This window comes from Apteryx rowi, unplaced genomic scaffold, assembly GCF_003343035.1.
Source record: "Apteryx rowi isolate R43461 unplaced genomic scaffold, aptRow1 scaffold_28, whole genome shotgun sequence".
NCBI classification, from domain to species: Eukaryota; Metazoa; Chordata; class Aves; order Apterygiformes; family Apterygidae; genus Apteryx; species Apteryx rowi.
Window position 1 is genome coordinate 2,353,148 of NW_020449196.1, and position 16,006 is coordinate 2,369,153.

The 16,006-nt window shown below is 33.5% G+C and overlaps 1 protein-coding gene across 11 annotated transcripts in view; it reads left to right on the plus strand.

The window, feature by feature from the left end:
- The window catches only part of RPGRIP1L (RPGRIP1 like), an 88,644-nt gene that overhangs the window by 63,861 nt on the left and 8,777 nt on the right, over window positions 1-16,006 (plus strand). For 5 of the 11 annotated variants that reach the window (XM_026068765.1, XM_026068766.1, XM_026068767.1 and 2 more), the window contains 2 exons: window positions 4,891-5,074; window positions 10,997-11,081. In XM_026068765.1, coding sequence (XP_025924550.1) covers window positions 4,891-5,074; window positions 10,997-11,081 — 269 coding nt within the window. Of the gene's footprint in view, window positions 1-4,890; window positions 5,075-10,996; window positions 11,082-11,246; window positions 15,103-16,006 lie in introns of those variants that run through there. The other 6 variants (XM_026068774.1, XM_026068775.1, XM_026068771.1 and 3 more) reach the window with 5 other exon arrangements.

A 16,006-nucleotide genomic window follows, 5' to 3' on the forward strand; every position in this document is an offset into this window, starting at 1 on the left:
GAAAAGTTTGTATCTTACCAATCAAACAGCTCCAGATTTTTTTACTTTTTTTATATTTATGCATCTCTAGAAAAAATACATCTTTAAAAGCTGTTAGTTGAGCCAGTGTCCCAGGCAAATTGCAAGAAGAATCTTTTCAAAAAAAAAAAAAATCAACTTTGGGAAGAACATTGAGCAGTTTTATGTCTATTCTTAAGAAAGGGTGGGGGAGGCAAGCCATGTGAAGGGAAGAAATTCAAAGGTATCTTGTTCAATTGAGCAAGAGTTGTATTATGAGCAAAGTGCAAATGTGACTTTATGTTCTGACTTACAGTTGTCATGATCATGTGGTGGGAGAGCTTCAGATCCCACAATAACTTAGTATTTTTTTAATATTTGGTGTATAATACTGAATTAGAAATGGTCGGTTTTTGAAACACTTAATGCGTTGATTGGTATGTTATGAATTTGCATAGAAGAGGCAAGATCTACCCAGTAGAAAATCCTAGAATCATTTGCTCAAACTGTAGTAATTCATGCCTTTGAAGATACTAAAGATGAATTCAAGCTCTGAAAATGATGAATTCAGACTTGGTGCACTAGTTAAAATGATGGCAACCAGGGACATACTAAAATATTGTCCCCAGTGGGTAATGGTTTAGTGAGTCCCTAATGTATATGTTTCAAAAATGATGTTAAGTAGTGAGACAATTATGGGGTAAATTATAGCTGTTGGGTACAGTTCTTAAGTGCAGATCCAGTAAGTGATGTTGATATGGTAGTTATAGGGAGAGCTGAAGGGATTGCATTGAACCTTATTAAGGGCGCTACTCTTGCGGCATTGCAATCTCCTAGCACGTGAGAAAGAATAGTGATCCTGCAGGAAATTATCCCTTAACCTCCCTCATAGTAAATCTAACTCTAAAAGAGCTGCTCAACAAGGAGAGAACGCTTTGCTCCAGTTTTTAGAGCAAGCGCAACGTGGATGCCCTTTCGTAAGCCTCATCCAATTTGGAGAAGGGACAGAGAGCGCTGCCATAACCCTCTTTCTTTCCTCACATCTACACCAGTAACAGGGAAAATATTAGTAAGATGCTGTTCCTGACATGAAAAGTCACCACGTGTAGTTGAGGACATAGAGGAATTCAATTTTTATGTGTATGACATAAGATGGTGACCTGCTAATCATAATTACCTAACAAGGGATGTTTATCTCTCTAGGCAGTTAAATGAGATAGACCTTCCTGTGATAGCATTTCTTTGCAACTCTGTTCTAATGTTGTTAATAGGATGATCACAGGAATTCAACGCTTTTCTAATGACAGAGGAAGAGGATGATTGTCATTCAATAATTATATTTGTCAATCAAGTAATATTGATAGTACTTCAAAGAGAGGATTGCTTGTGATTATTTGACAATAGCTTATAGTTTATCTGATTTGCCCTGGTATAATAGGGAATAAGTGAGTAAGTGGACAAGTGACTGTGGGAAAAAAATGCATAAAAATCTTAGAGTAAAGCATAAATATTTTCGAGCATTGTTAAAGTTTCAAGTTGATCTTAAGGTGCAGAAAGTTCCTTTATTTTCAGTTTTCAAGGGCAATATGTTAGCTAATAAGACTGTAGATGTAATAACACTGAACATTGTTTATATTGCTGCTGTAAGTGAGACATTTTCATTGCTATTGTCTTGTGCAGAAAGCACAAACTTGTTTTGTGTAAAACTTAATTCTGTGGGGTACTATGATGGGCCATTAGAGTTGGAATTTTATTATTCACATCAAAATCTCTAGTATTTTATTCTGACCAAAAAGGAAATGGAAATATGGAACATACAGCTTCCTGAAGATGGCAATCAAGATTTTCCATTGAACTAGACTAAGACAGCTTATTGTTGCAAACATCAGAAAGATGAGAAAAGTTACGTTAAGTGACTTTAAATTCTGATGTAATGTCCAGTGCATTAGTACTTAACCTAATCCTAAAATTGTTGAAGAAGTTCAGTGATTCTTCCAAATCTTTGGCTACTATTAGGAAGAATCTATATTAAATGATACAGAAAGTAAGAATATTGCCATAGACAAAGAATCTGTACCATGTTTTGTTATCTTCCTTCAAAATAAAAGCACTGAACCCATTTCTCAGGGATGCTCATTTAAAAGTTTTCAGTATCCTTTGTTCCATTATGTACATCCAATCACTGTATTCGAGGAAACTTCAGCAAAATGTGACTTATTGCTTAGCTGATAAAGGTAACCGATCATGGCAGGTTATTGTACAGATTAGCAATATCTAAGTATTATCAAAATACTCATATATAAATTAAATGCAACATTAGATGACTAATGGAAGTTAAAATCCAGTAATATGAAATTAGCATTTTAATAAGTTTCCCTTTTTGTGCACAATGTAGACATGGTAGCTTATGTTGTTCTACCACTAATGTAACAAGCTATATAGTGAATCAAATAATTTCTTAATATTTTGTTTTGAAAGAATAATTTAACTCGCATCAAAATAAAATGACCTGTGGGAAGTAATTGATCATGATAAACTATCCATTTTTCACTTGAATAGTATCTAATAAATAAGGAAAAGGCTAAAAAAACTTAGGAGAAGAAAAAATATAAATAAAATATTTCAYTCTGCATCATAGAAGTATAAATGGTTGTTTAAAATTTAATTCCTATCATATATTGGATGCTACATATATTTTCCGCATGGCTCCATAATATGAGGTTTTTATATTAGTAGTGAAATATGACATGCTAGCTATGCTATTCTTAAGCAGTTGTGTATTTTTATTTGCAAATATAGTCTTTTTTAAAATCAGTTTGTGTTCTACTTTGTATATGCTGTATTCATGTTTAATATTAATAAAACCAGGCCTTTAAATATTCTTGAATGTTTAGCTCTAAAGTAATTTATTTCTTCTTACAATTTTGTAACTGTATGACTCAGTTATTTGTTTTCTTGTAAATTAGAAAGCAGAATAACATCAATAGCTGAATCTACTCCACTTTCGTTGGAAAAACTATAATATTCTTTTCCTACAGGATGCAATTACAAGTGTTAAATATGTCAAACAAATTTTAAGTTATGTAAAAGAAATACTTTATAATACAGGATATTGTATCTGGACTTGATTCATAAACTACTGTCTGTGTACAAACTATTTTGACAGAACTGCTAAATACTTTGGGGGAAACAAAACCACTCAGCATATCACTTTAAATACAGATGCTAATACATCTGTTCAGTGCAAAAAGAAAAGAGTTGTTTCTGAAGTAAAATTAGACAATAGAGCCAATTTCATTTTTTATGCATGTGAATGTAGAGTGCTTGAGGTTATTAGTTGAAACTGAGTAACCTTTCCAGGCTTTCATCTCTTTCTTTTCAAATTTGAATATGAAAAGCATATTCAAGTCAAAGACCATCACTTTAATGACATTTGGCAGTCATTTGATTTATTAGATTTTAGAAAAAAAAAATTCCTTTAAATATTTCATCATACTATGCTAATCCTAGTAATATTGCCAGCTGAAGCCATGTACCTGTATTAGTGGAAACAGAATGGTGTGGAATTTTCTCTGTCATCCTGGTAAAATTTCCATGAATCTACTGAATAATAAAACAACCTTATTGAAATATTCAGATTTGGGTTTTTAGTTAAAGTGTCTTAGGGTACATAATAAAAGGAAATGTCTTTTGAAAGGAGGGTGTAAAATTACTTCATCAAATATTGAAAGGGCTTGACAGCAATGGAAATTGTTCCATGTGAAGGATATTTTTACAATAGGCTACACCTGCTTTTCAGTTTGATTAATTATATAATAAGCTTGGAAAAACATAAGCAAATTCCATAATAACTTAGAATATTGATTTGCAGTTCTTACACTGAATCTAGAAAGCTAATCTTTGAAATATTTTCTGTATAATTTATTACTTGAAGTGATTTGATTTTACAATCAGAAATTGTCAAAATATTTCCATATAATAAAGTCACAAATTACAAAAGAAAAGAAAACACTTATGAACCGTAAGGAGCTCTGTTTGCTCTTTGAAGAATCTATTTTTTTAATGCTCAGCTATGTACTCCAGTGGCTTTTCCTTCTTTGAATCAGGGTTGCACAGGAAAATATTCGTGACTTCCGCTGTCAAGTCTGACGTCCCCCAAATGAGATAAAATTTACTAAAATTTATTTGTAAGCAAAATGTGTAGACATTGCTGCATGTTATGAAACAATTACATATAAACAGTAGAAATATGTTATTTTAATTAAAGATAATAAGAAAAGGCTCTAGTGAAGGCCAATTGGGATATTACTTTTGCTATCATGTTGCTAATTTTACCTTTTAAATGTGCATTTGATTTAACTAGAAAAGTTCAGAATATGAAATTGAATTTTATACAAGTACAGGGTTACTTTATATACTTAAGTACTTTGAGACTTGATGTTTTTTTGTCTAATCTAATACCAGTAGAGTCTGCAGTAGGAACTGAGTCTAACAATTTTCTTTTATTTGGAAAACTTTGATACCTAATATTACTGAGACTATTTCAAGCAGTTGCTGGATCAAGATACAGATCACTTCGTTATGAGCTAAAAATAATGGCAACTGAAATGTGTGACTCAGAAATCATTTGTACATAAATAAAACCTAATCTTCTCCAGCACTGTATGACTATTGCAAAAATATTTTCAACATCATATATAAATCAGTATCTGTTGCAATGATACTGTTAACTACAAGCCCTACAGCTTTAGAATCTTATTGTGGCTGTGTCAAAATCAGTCAATCAGGATTTAACCATACAAAATACCCAGTGATTTAAACGTTAGCTTGTTTTAACACTTCAAGAAATACAAAATAATTTTCTCATTGTGTTTGTGGTTTGTTTTTAAATAGGCAGGTGAAAAAATCCGGATTGAAATTATATCACTTTGTTTTACTGACTCACGAATTGCAGCGGATGACACAATACAGCAACTGTTTGTAGAATGCAGATTATACAATTTCGTGGCAGAGGAGACTCCAGTGTCGCTTCCCAAACCAACAGGTGGTCAGTGGGTTCACTATAACTACAGCAATGGTAAGTATGATGCATTTCTGATCAGATTTTTTCTTAAGTTCTGTTTATGAAAAAATATTAAAGGCTACTTCCTCTATATTATGGTTACATTTATAAGAGTTCCAATTGTATTTTCCTGTTTCTCAAATATTTTTGGAAATATTACTGGTGCCTTTTAAGAAAGTAGCTAGGAATGCAACTATCAAGTATAAAGAAGTTGCTGAAATGGGCTTTTGTGTGAAATGATAAGATTACATTACATTTAAATATACTGTTAGCTTATAATTTTTATAATTAGACTATATATAACTAAAATCGTATATTCTTTCAAAAATAATATTGAGGGCAAGAGAAGACACTGATATCTCTATTGGTACGTGATGATACAGCAAAGGAAAAACATTCCATATAACCCTGCAAAACTAAAACACAGTTAAAAACAGAAAATATATAATTGGACTTGAACATCTTCTGGGAATTCACAGTGTTCTCTTAATAAGAACTTTTTGAAACAGGAAATTATTCAGTCATGATTAGTACTAGTAGTACATTGCTATTTACTTYACAGTACTTAATCCTGCATGTTCTATATGCTTTTCTCTAATAAATGAACATTTGGAAGTACTTTATGTCAGTACATAATACACTTTACAATTAGTGTAAAATAATTTACACCGATAATATGCACAGAGCTATTGTAATAACAACAGATAATGCTCTTGTTAATTATTTTCTTGGCTATTTCATAGTATTTCAATTATTAACCTTTTTCTTTTGCTGCTAAAGTCTGCTTACATTTAAGACTCAATCTGAGTGCTTCATGTTGTCTTGGACTTTAAGTGCACTTTTACCTGAGAGTATCCTGGAACAGGTGAATCAGTTTGCTATATTTGTGGCACACAACTGCTAGCGACACTCAAATTAAGCATTCTTTTGATGATCAGTTTATAAAAGCGGCTTTTCAAAAGTTGAGGATCTGACTGCATACCTCTCCAAATTGCTACTGTCTATAATTCTAATTTTAGAAGGAGACTTGCCTAAGAATTTATTACATTAACTCATTTACATCCTTCTAATACTCATAAACTATTGAATTGCCCCTTAACTGAAGTCTGAAATTCCTTGCAAACATCACATCAAACATCTTGACTATGCTGGGATGTCTCGTTTGAGAGAGAATGTAGAGGACAGGACACAATGTTTTAAGTTAACTCCTATGACTTTGTGAAAGACAGTAATCTTTGTAAGATGTTAGGAAAAAATAACTAATACCACTGCAAATGGGATGTTGTTCACTGAGGCTTACTTTCATTCAAACAAGTGGGATTTCTGGCAGCACATACTAAATGAGACATTGCATAAATAAGAATTTGTTTTAGAGCTTAAGAAATATTCATCTTGATAGGTGCTAAAAACTTTTTTTCCAGATGTGTTAGTTAGGCAAACATTATTGAAATCAAATTTTTAAAACCTCATTGAAATAACACCATGAACCAATAAAAGCAGGTTTAACACTTTTCAATTTCTTTTGCTTCTTGAATTATCATTGCTTTGCCTAGAATTTGTTTAAGGTATAAGAAGCATTCAGAAAGTACAACAATAAATTCTTACACAATCTTATGATTCTGCTGCATATTGGGTATGATCCAAGTATCATATTAATTTTTTAAGTACTGACTCTGCAAAGCTGAACTAGCAAAAGGTAGCAAAGTTAGGGCAGATACATTAAAAACCTAAAAGTGGGAGAGAAGAGACAGTAATAAATATGGGATGAAATTTCTGCCTCTAAGGACAATGATGAAAATTAAACATATTTCAAGCTGCAATACTGTAAGACAGTATCAGATTAGTACAGACTGTCATTTGTAATGCTCTCAGAGCTGATATACTATATCATATTATTTCTGCTAGTTAAAACCTGGCTTCATAACTTTGATTTTTCTATTTACTGTCCAAGTGTAGAACAACTTAAAGTTTAAAATATCCTAAGGAATCAATATCAAAAAGTGCTTTTTGGTCTCAATTGGTCTAGGATTATATTCTGCAGCATATTTCTAATGCGGCTGTTATTTGCAGAGTTTTACTTTGATAATTGGTCATCTGATTTCTACTTAAGATTAGCTTTGCATATTGGGAAAAAATCCTAATGAGTCTACTGTTTGATAATGTCAGTGAGAAAGCCAGTAAGCTAATAGTAATGAAATCTGTGTCTGTGTTTACTATAGCTTTACTGCATCTCTTATTCATGCCTAATTAGATTTGAGTATGTTGAATATTTGAGGTTAATTGAATATTTTCTTTAATAAAAATGAGATTTGCATGGGGAGAAAGAAATGTACTTTGAGCTTAGAGGGAAACTAATAGGCTTCTAGATTTTGCATGGAAAAAAATCATGGTAAATCCATAGGTAATCTAAAAAATTGTTAATTCTGGTAAATAAAACTTTTTTTTATTATTTATAACTTGAGCAGCATGACTGTTTTGAACATGTCTTAGCTGATGCAGGGAGCTCCATTCACTTCTTTCTTAAAAAGCAACATTTTTAATGTTTCAACACCTCTTACATATTCTTTGCCTTTGTTATTTCATATGTAAAGATCCAGTAGAATAATTCCAGTACAAACTTGTTGAAAAACAATATATTAGATCTCCATTGATCTGGACATACAAGATCTGTTGAATTTCCCTTTTCACAAGTGGATAGAAAATGTAACTTGACTTGAATTGTTTATTTTGATAATGACTCTGGTTATGAATGGTTTGAAGATAATTTTCTTTCTTCCTAGATCTTGGGACAGAAACTTGAGTGGGAAGTAGTACACGCTAGGGTTACACTGCATCACTCCTGATTTCCCTTCACATTAGGTATTTTATCTACTGCTGGCCATACTGACTGAGAAAAGGAGCTGCTGTGCTCATTAGTGCTGGAAAAGTTATCAGAATATCCAAGAAAGCTCTGAAACACTACAGTCCCATAAATTCACGCTAAAAAAAAGAGAGCTTCCCAAACTGTGCACGCACCATGACTCTGTTCTGTAATTTGGTAAAAAGGAAGGATTCAGGTTTTTTGATGAGGTTTGTTTGTTTTGATTGTGATGTTAGGGAGTGTTGCAGATCATAAGCAATACATCCATAATTTAGCTTTTTAACACAGGTGAATCAGTGTAAAATTTCAAGCTGGAAATTATTTTTTTCATGTCATGTCACAGTATATGATTTTAAGTGAATGTAGTTGCTGTTTCACTGCCTGAAAAACATAGGGAATCTCCAAGCTTGTTTGCTCCAAGCAAAGAAAGCCCACAGTTTCCCTCACACGTAAATACATATATTGATATTTGACTGTTTTAACTTCAGTAAAATAAATATTTTTCTTGCCAAGGCCACAATTATTTAAATAACAAAGATAAGGTTAGTTGATAAATGTTGTTAATGAAGAACATTCATATTTTATAAAGTATGAAGATTTATCTGTGAAAATGCTGAGATAGCAAGAAAGTCACTAGAAAATAAGACTGACCAGAAGGTCTGAAGATTGTCATTACCATGATTCTAGAGAACAAGCAGCAGCAGAAGAAAAGATTTATGAAATCTTTGGAAATTTTCATTAGACTCATATTAATCAGAAAGCTCTCTCTCCCAGTGGACAGGTGACTACTTGGACAACCTAATGTACAAGTAGACAAAAATGGGGAGAGGGCGGGAGGATGGTGGGGTATATTTTTTATAGAAAATAAACTTCTGAAGAGCCATGCTCTAAAAGATAGATTGTTTGCTCAATATAACTCAAACGATAATGTCACGTCCTAGTTAAGAATACGTTGCTATACTTCTCTGAGTTTATCCCTTTCCTTCATTATGGTTCAACACTGTGTGAAGCATTCTTTCTTCGTCATTGTGATGAACCTCTGCTTCATCACCTATAGTCATTTATTTTTTTTAGAAAGTGAATTATGAAAAAAGCATGCCATAACACAGACACCTATGGTTGGAATAGCAGTGATTTTTAATAAGGTTCAGGGGCTTTGAGGTCCTTCAGGTTTTAGGGCTACTTTAGGACAAACTTAAGATTACAATTTTAGATTCATACTGTCATAAGTCAATGTTGAATGATTTTGAAATCATCTAATTGGATAGAAATGTGAGATGTTCTGCACCTTGGAACAACGTTATAATTGTAAGTTCAAGCAGTACTAAGGGGTGACATGAAAGCATGCTGTTCATCACTGTTTCAAACTATAAGTTTCTTTTCACTATAGTTAGTCCTTTCCCCCCCCAGATTTGAATGGAGTTCTTCTGCTGAATGTTGGACTTGCTAGTCTGAATTCTTCCTTTGAGTGAAATGGATTTGAACTGTTTAGGTTTGTAGATAGACTTCCATTTAAAATCATTTTAGATATCGGATTAGTAAACTTTAGGAAATTCCTCTTGGGATGCTCATGGGGAAGGGAAGAATCTGTTGATGTGGCAGCTCCTTTGAAGTTTTTTGGCTGTCCATCTGTCTCCCTGCTGCCTCCCCATCACTTCCTGTGGTGGCCCCAGGAGCACTCGGCCAGAAGAGTAGCACGTGTGGAAAGTCATCCACGTGCCCGAAAGAATAGCAGATGGCAGTAACAACTTCTTTTAACCTAAGAAAGTAACAATATTGTAGATGACTAAGGATTCCAAGAAAAGACACCAATCCCTTCTTTTCTGTGGGGAAAAAGGTGTTAAATTGCTGATTCCATTGAYTGAATGATTCAGATACCAATCATGGCTGTTACCTGAAAATAACTCATTTCTAATAGTGATTCTGAGCCTTATCTCTCTTTTGTACTCCTGTATTCCTTGGTGGAATTAGTAATTTCTGTTTATACAAGTAAGTTTAAATTGGATAGCAGAAGTGGGTGTGGAAATACATGGCAAAGGGCCCATCAATGTATGGGAAACCTTAATGGACATGGAGAGTGATAGAATGACTAGAGGGGAGTGAGGCATGTGAATATTAGAGATGCTGGAATTTAAAGAGACGGCATTCTTGCTCCTTCTCCTGCCCTGGAAAACAAATGGAAAATGTTCCTAAGAGCTAAAGTGTGTGTTTATTTCTCGGAGGGTTACTTTCATTCTAGCTCTGTCTAGGGATTTTTTTTCAGCTAAATTTTCTCACTTTAAAATAATCTCTTTAACACTTTTTTATTAATTTTTACATGCTGGATTTCTATAATCTCTCAGTAGTCTAAGTTCTTCTGATACTGATAGCCTGTTTATATTCTGTAAGAAAGAAGCTACTTTTTTAATGCAAGATGCCCCAAAACTTCTTATAGAATTTCCTAAAACCCTGTTTCTATATCTGATATTGTTGTTCCAATCCAAGACTATTTTTCACTGTAGGTCTTATTAATGGTACAAAAATTAAAAGCTGCTTCTGGTGTTTGTATTTTAAATTAGAACAACAAAAGGCTTTCAGAGTACTCATACACATTCCCCAGGCTGTGGATTTTCTCCAGTCCATTGGTCTAGATGTTTCTCTTATTGAATATTGTGGCAGGAAAGGAGGATTAAATTACTGAGGTTGTCAAAAAGGACAAGCACTCTGCCATACATTATCATTATCGCTAGCTTCCTGGGTGGAAGAAAATGCAGTAAATCCCTTCAAATACAAAGCAATAAAGACCACTGGCTTTTAAAATCATGACTGTTATTGCCATTAACAGAAAATGACAACTATATGGCATGCTTAGATGCAGCTTGTATCTTTTTTTGACAGTGTGCACATAAACCTGCCAGTGACATGCTATTAGATCACATGACCTTTCAAATTTGATTCTAGCATTGTTGCTTTTCCTTAGGAAAGACAAGGGAAAGAAATGTGTATTTTCTTCATGTTTTTTTTCTTCATGCTCTTTTTTCTCAAAGATTAAAAAAAAAAATTATACCTAATTATATTAATTCCGATTTGCTTTGCAGTGATATATGTGGATAAAGCAAATAATCATGCAAGAAGAGAATATCTCAAGTCGATACTTCAAAAGCCAGATCTAAATACTGACAGGTATATACATTAGTGCTGACCCCCTGCCCCCCCCCCCCAAAAAAAAAAGAAGTGTCTTTCTATACAGTACTTATGGTTTGCCATTTGGCTTCCCTTGTTGTTTGATTGTATTGAGGAAATATCCCACAAAAATTAATTAACTAACCTGAGAGGTTTTTGTTTCAGCAAGGAATGATACCTACATTCTGATGTGGTCATTGATTACATGTCTTCCCTGAGTAGGTTTGTATGACATGGAGTAGGGCAACCTCTCTTAATGTTGTTTTATTGTTATTTTTTGGCTTTGGTTTTTGTTACCAACCTTGCTTTGCAAAATAGATATTCTATCGTCAACATGCTATCAATAATGAATTTTAAAAGTACATTTATCAAGTAGAGTTATCCATCTGTTGCTTTCTGAATGCTAAATCCTAAAAGGAGTGTAAGAGATTCAGGAAGTGTCCCTTGGCCCTAGAATTTGCTAAACCTATGTATATATTGATGTAGCAGACAGCTATTATATATATACACATATGAGAAAGAGTATAAATTAGTCCTATCCAAGCTCATAATAATTAATATATTTGTTCTTATTCAAACTTTTTGAATGAGATAGCATGTAAATTACTTTGAGCAAGCGAACGACAGGCATTATTTCTGTTTCCTCTTGAAGGTCAAACTTCATAAAAATTTAGCAACTATAAATTTAAAGATTCGTATAATTTGCGGAAGAGTAGAACACCTGCTGAGTATTTTTGAAGTATAAGACTTTCTGGTCTGTCTTCTACATATTTACTTATACACATAATCAGAGATTCACCCTGCAGTAAATAAGAGAACGATCTCTCTTCATTCCATTTCCCTTCTGAAGTTGAGTTCCATGCCTCGGCCAGAAGACAAGTGTTACTGGAATGGAGCAGGGAACACCAAAAAATGATGCCTTTCGGGGAAGGAAATGTCATACCAAAATACTCTGAGGTTTGGAAATAAAAAATAAATTGTCTCCATTTAATAAGCAAGCAGAAGACTTATTTTATCACATAGATTAGGGAAGTGGATAGCATGCTCTGCTAAGAATTTTACAATGCTGAGGACAAAATATTCTTTTTTTTCCCTGAAGGATAATTCAGTGAAGAAAAATAGCTAGTTTGTAGGCCACAATGTCACTATAAATGCTTATATATCCATACCAAATATTTACCAAACCTCATCTTGACATACTCTATAGGAAAGTTCAGATTTAGTAAGAAAGAGGTAAAATAACTACAGCAAGCCCTTTTTCCACAACAGAAGCATTCCTGTTACGTTCACCATCATGGTAATGTCTTCCATGTTTCTAGGTAGATTTTCTGCATTTATCAATGTGTGGAGTTTGGTCTGTGGTAAAGTTTGGATTCTGTGTTAACTAAACAGCAGGGCAGAAGTTCATCAATAGTCCAGTTCCCCACTTTAGCTCAGCAAAGGGACCACCAGGAAACAAAATTTGTGGAAAAACTCTGCTTATACACCAAATATTTTCAGCACTGTGCATTTTAAACCTGGCCTAGTTATTTCTTCAACACATGTTTTCTATCACAGGCCTTACAAAATAATATCAGAGCTTTTTCAGCTGAAACAGGAACTGAACTAAACTAATGCTTTAAAGTTCAGGAAACCAAATTATCAAGGATATAATATTATTGAAAATTGCCTGCACATGCTTTAGCCTGACACTTTATTGGTGTATGTGCTATGCCAGATTATAGGAAGAGGGATAGTGTATTATGTATATAAAGCAATGTATTAGGTTTTCAGGTGAACTTTCTCTTCGTCTCAATAAATATTGTTAGAAATGGTATTCATAATGATTGGGTTCATATTAGAATATCTATAAATAGATATGCTACATGCAATTATCTTTTCCAAAAGGAAAGTCAATTTAATGAATGTGCTTTAAAGGAGATAAATAATCTCAAGTGTTAAGAGGAGTTATGCACACGCTCCTGTCCAAAAGAAACAGATAGAGGATATTAGTATAATAAAGTTACTGCTAAGCCAAAGTTCCGGCTATAGCCTAATCTTATAACTGAAACGGGCCAACTTGGTCCTGAAAATAATGAATTTCACAGCTTTATATTCTGTTAAAGTCTATATTTACAAATAAATAAGGGTAGATTGGCATGGCATTTATATGGGAAAGTATGTTTATTTTGAGGGGTTGGGAGTTACTGTTCATGAAAAGATAAGATTTCAAAACAAACTTTTTTGTTCTTTCAATTTTACTTCTTGTTATGGAATAATTGTAATTTTTTGTAGAAATGTTGATTTTGGTTCCATATTAAATTAAATGGTTTATTGGCGGAAAATGCAAGGATACGTGATATTCAGCAAATGACACTTTATACATCATCAACAAAGAAGGAAACAGGCTGTTAAATAGAATGATTTACAGTCTAGAATATATGAACGTAAGGTAGTAGAGACTAGGAAGACTGTTTAAAATCCTATTTAGGTTAGTAATTGTTGCATACCACAAAGATGTTTCTTCTCTTTTGACAAGCATCTTTGTCTTTATCTGTGTTTTCTGCTGGACAGTATGTTTTTCATTAATATATTGAAATTTTTGTCACTTGCTGTTTCTTAAAAGTGTATTGTGTGACATGGGTGGCTTTTGTGTTTTGTTTCTTGTTCTCTATAGTCGGGATCATTCAGCTTAAGTTTCTTGTATTTATATTATGAAGATATGCTTACTACTATTTATAAAACTTTGCAAACAATTGAATGACGTGCTATAAAATGGATGTTTTTCATTTTATTGGCTTAACCCAAGTTATTTACTTATACATTCAAATCCTTAAATCAATTAATGACAAGAGGCATTTGTGACCATCCATTTAACTTACCATAACTGTGTCATAGTTATCTTTTATTCTTCCTCCTGTTTGCATTCAAATGTTGCCTTTCAGCTTTTTAAGAGTATAGAAATTGGGGTCATATAGAGAAACCTACCTGATTCTTCGTGTAGGATTGTACTTGCGATGCTTGCAGACCTGGCGGTAGACTACGTGCTCCTCTGACAAGTGTCAAAAGAGACGTATGCGAAGAATGGAGGAATCCATTCTTCCAGCAGTCACCCTGCTGTGATAACAAGAGCGAACAGGTTTATGCAAGAGGCTTCCAGGCTGATCGTGACAGGTGCATCAGTTCCTGGTTGGAGATGATTGTTGCTTCAAGAAACTGACTGCGTGAAGTCATTGTTCTCCAAAGTCACAAAACTATGCAGCCATGTCACAGACGTACAGAACATGTGCAGTGTTAGCATCACCATGAAGTATTATGTTAACACACAAAATTTTCTCCTTGCTGCTTTAAAATGCCTGACCTCTGGAATAAAGAATTAGACATCAAATTTGCCTACTCACAACTTCTCCCAGGCACTCTAAATTCCTTGTTGGTGATAACGCTTATAAGTGTTATAATGATATAAGTGTTATAATGATAAACATTTGTTTTAGGTTTTTCTGCTGCATTGTAATGCATATTTTAAGCTTAAAGCAATTACTATTTTTGATTCCTTTCTTTTGGACCTCTATTAGCAGACAAGTTTCATTTAGTTCTCTAGTCTGTTTCTTGCAATGACTAGCAAATATCTTCCCTTGTAGTACTTTTAATAGGGTGCCAGGATTTCTGCTCAGTCTGTCAGTAGGCAAGGGATCCCTGTATGGAAATGAGTACTGATACCTGCTGTTACTGTCTTATAGAAAAGAACTGTGGAAATGAGCTGGAGAGAAAGGCTAGGTTCTTAGATAGAAGTACTGGAGAGAAACACTATATATAGCTGTAATTGTGTAAGAAATCTTAATATGATTTTTCCATTTCAGCTGCAATCAAAATTTCTTACACAAGTAAGGCACTGTTAGGATAAGCTGGGACACTAGTTTCATATTTGTGCGTTCTGTGCTGAAGCAGAGTGAGGAGTCTGTTCATGTGCGGCAATATGTTCCAAGGCTATGTATATTGTGTATTTTTTGGCCAGTTCAACCTGAAAATAAAACTCTTGCAATTTTTGGCAAATCAAAAAAAATTTAAAACATATTTAAGATCATATTTTAAATTTTTGTAAATTTAAGATAAGTTATTTGGAATATTTTTGAAAAATACAAACGTCAAAGTGATTGTGGTGCTGATTTGTTGCAGTCTATTGGTTACAGTATTCCCACAGGATCAAGAGTTCAAATCCCTTCCTTCCTGATTAGCAGCAAAGATTTAATCCAAGATGATGACCTGTTAGGAGTATTGGAACTATAAGGTGTTAGAGGTGCAGTTCTTTTGATGTGTTTAGCTGAAGCTGTTCTGTTCGTGTAAAATACTTGCGTATGATTTGGACCAGAAAGTGGACCAGTGTTTACAACTGTTCACTTTGGTTATTAGGTACTGTCCCAGATGTGACTAGGCCTGGTTTTAGATGCTGCTTCAGTGAAAATTTTAGTAGGAGTTGGTAGCCTTAAATGATTAAAAATCAATTGAACACTAATCCGCTTCTCTCCTACAGTGCTTAACTGCTTTCTCCAGTTGGTTTGGTTGACCATTGACATTGAATCGTAACAAAACAGATCTATTCCCAATACTCAACAGTTTTATCATGTAGTATTAAAATTTTAAGTTGTTTTTATTTTCATTTAATATTTCTCTTACACATTTAAGCATTTCTTGTTTTTTGACTGAGTTTTGGCAATATTGCTGCTGCCAGAATTTTAAGTTATATCCATAATACTCAGTCAAGCCACCTGCTTCTGAAAATAGTTGCTGAGATTTTTTTTTTGCCTTCAGAAATTTTTTAAAAAGATGTTTATTTTCAATAGATGTCTGGTTTTCGCTAAAAACAAATATTTAAGAATCCGAATAGTAAATATTTGTTAGTAAGACCCAAGCACAAAAATGAAATACTGTAGAAGCATATTGCAGTC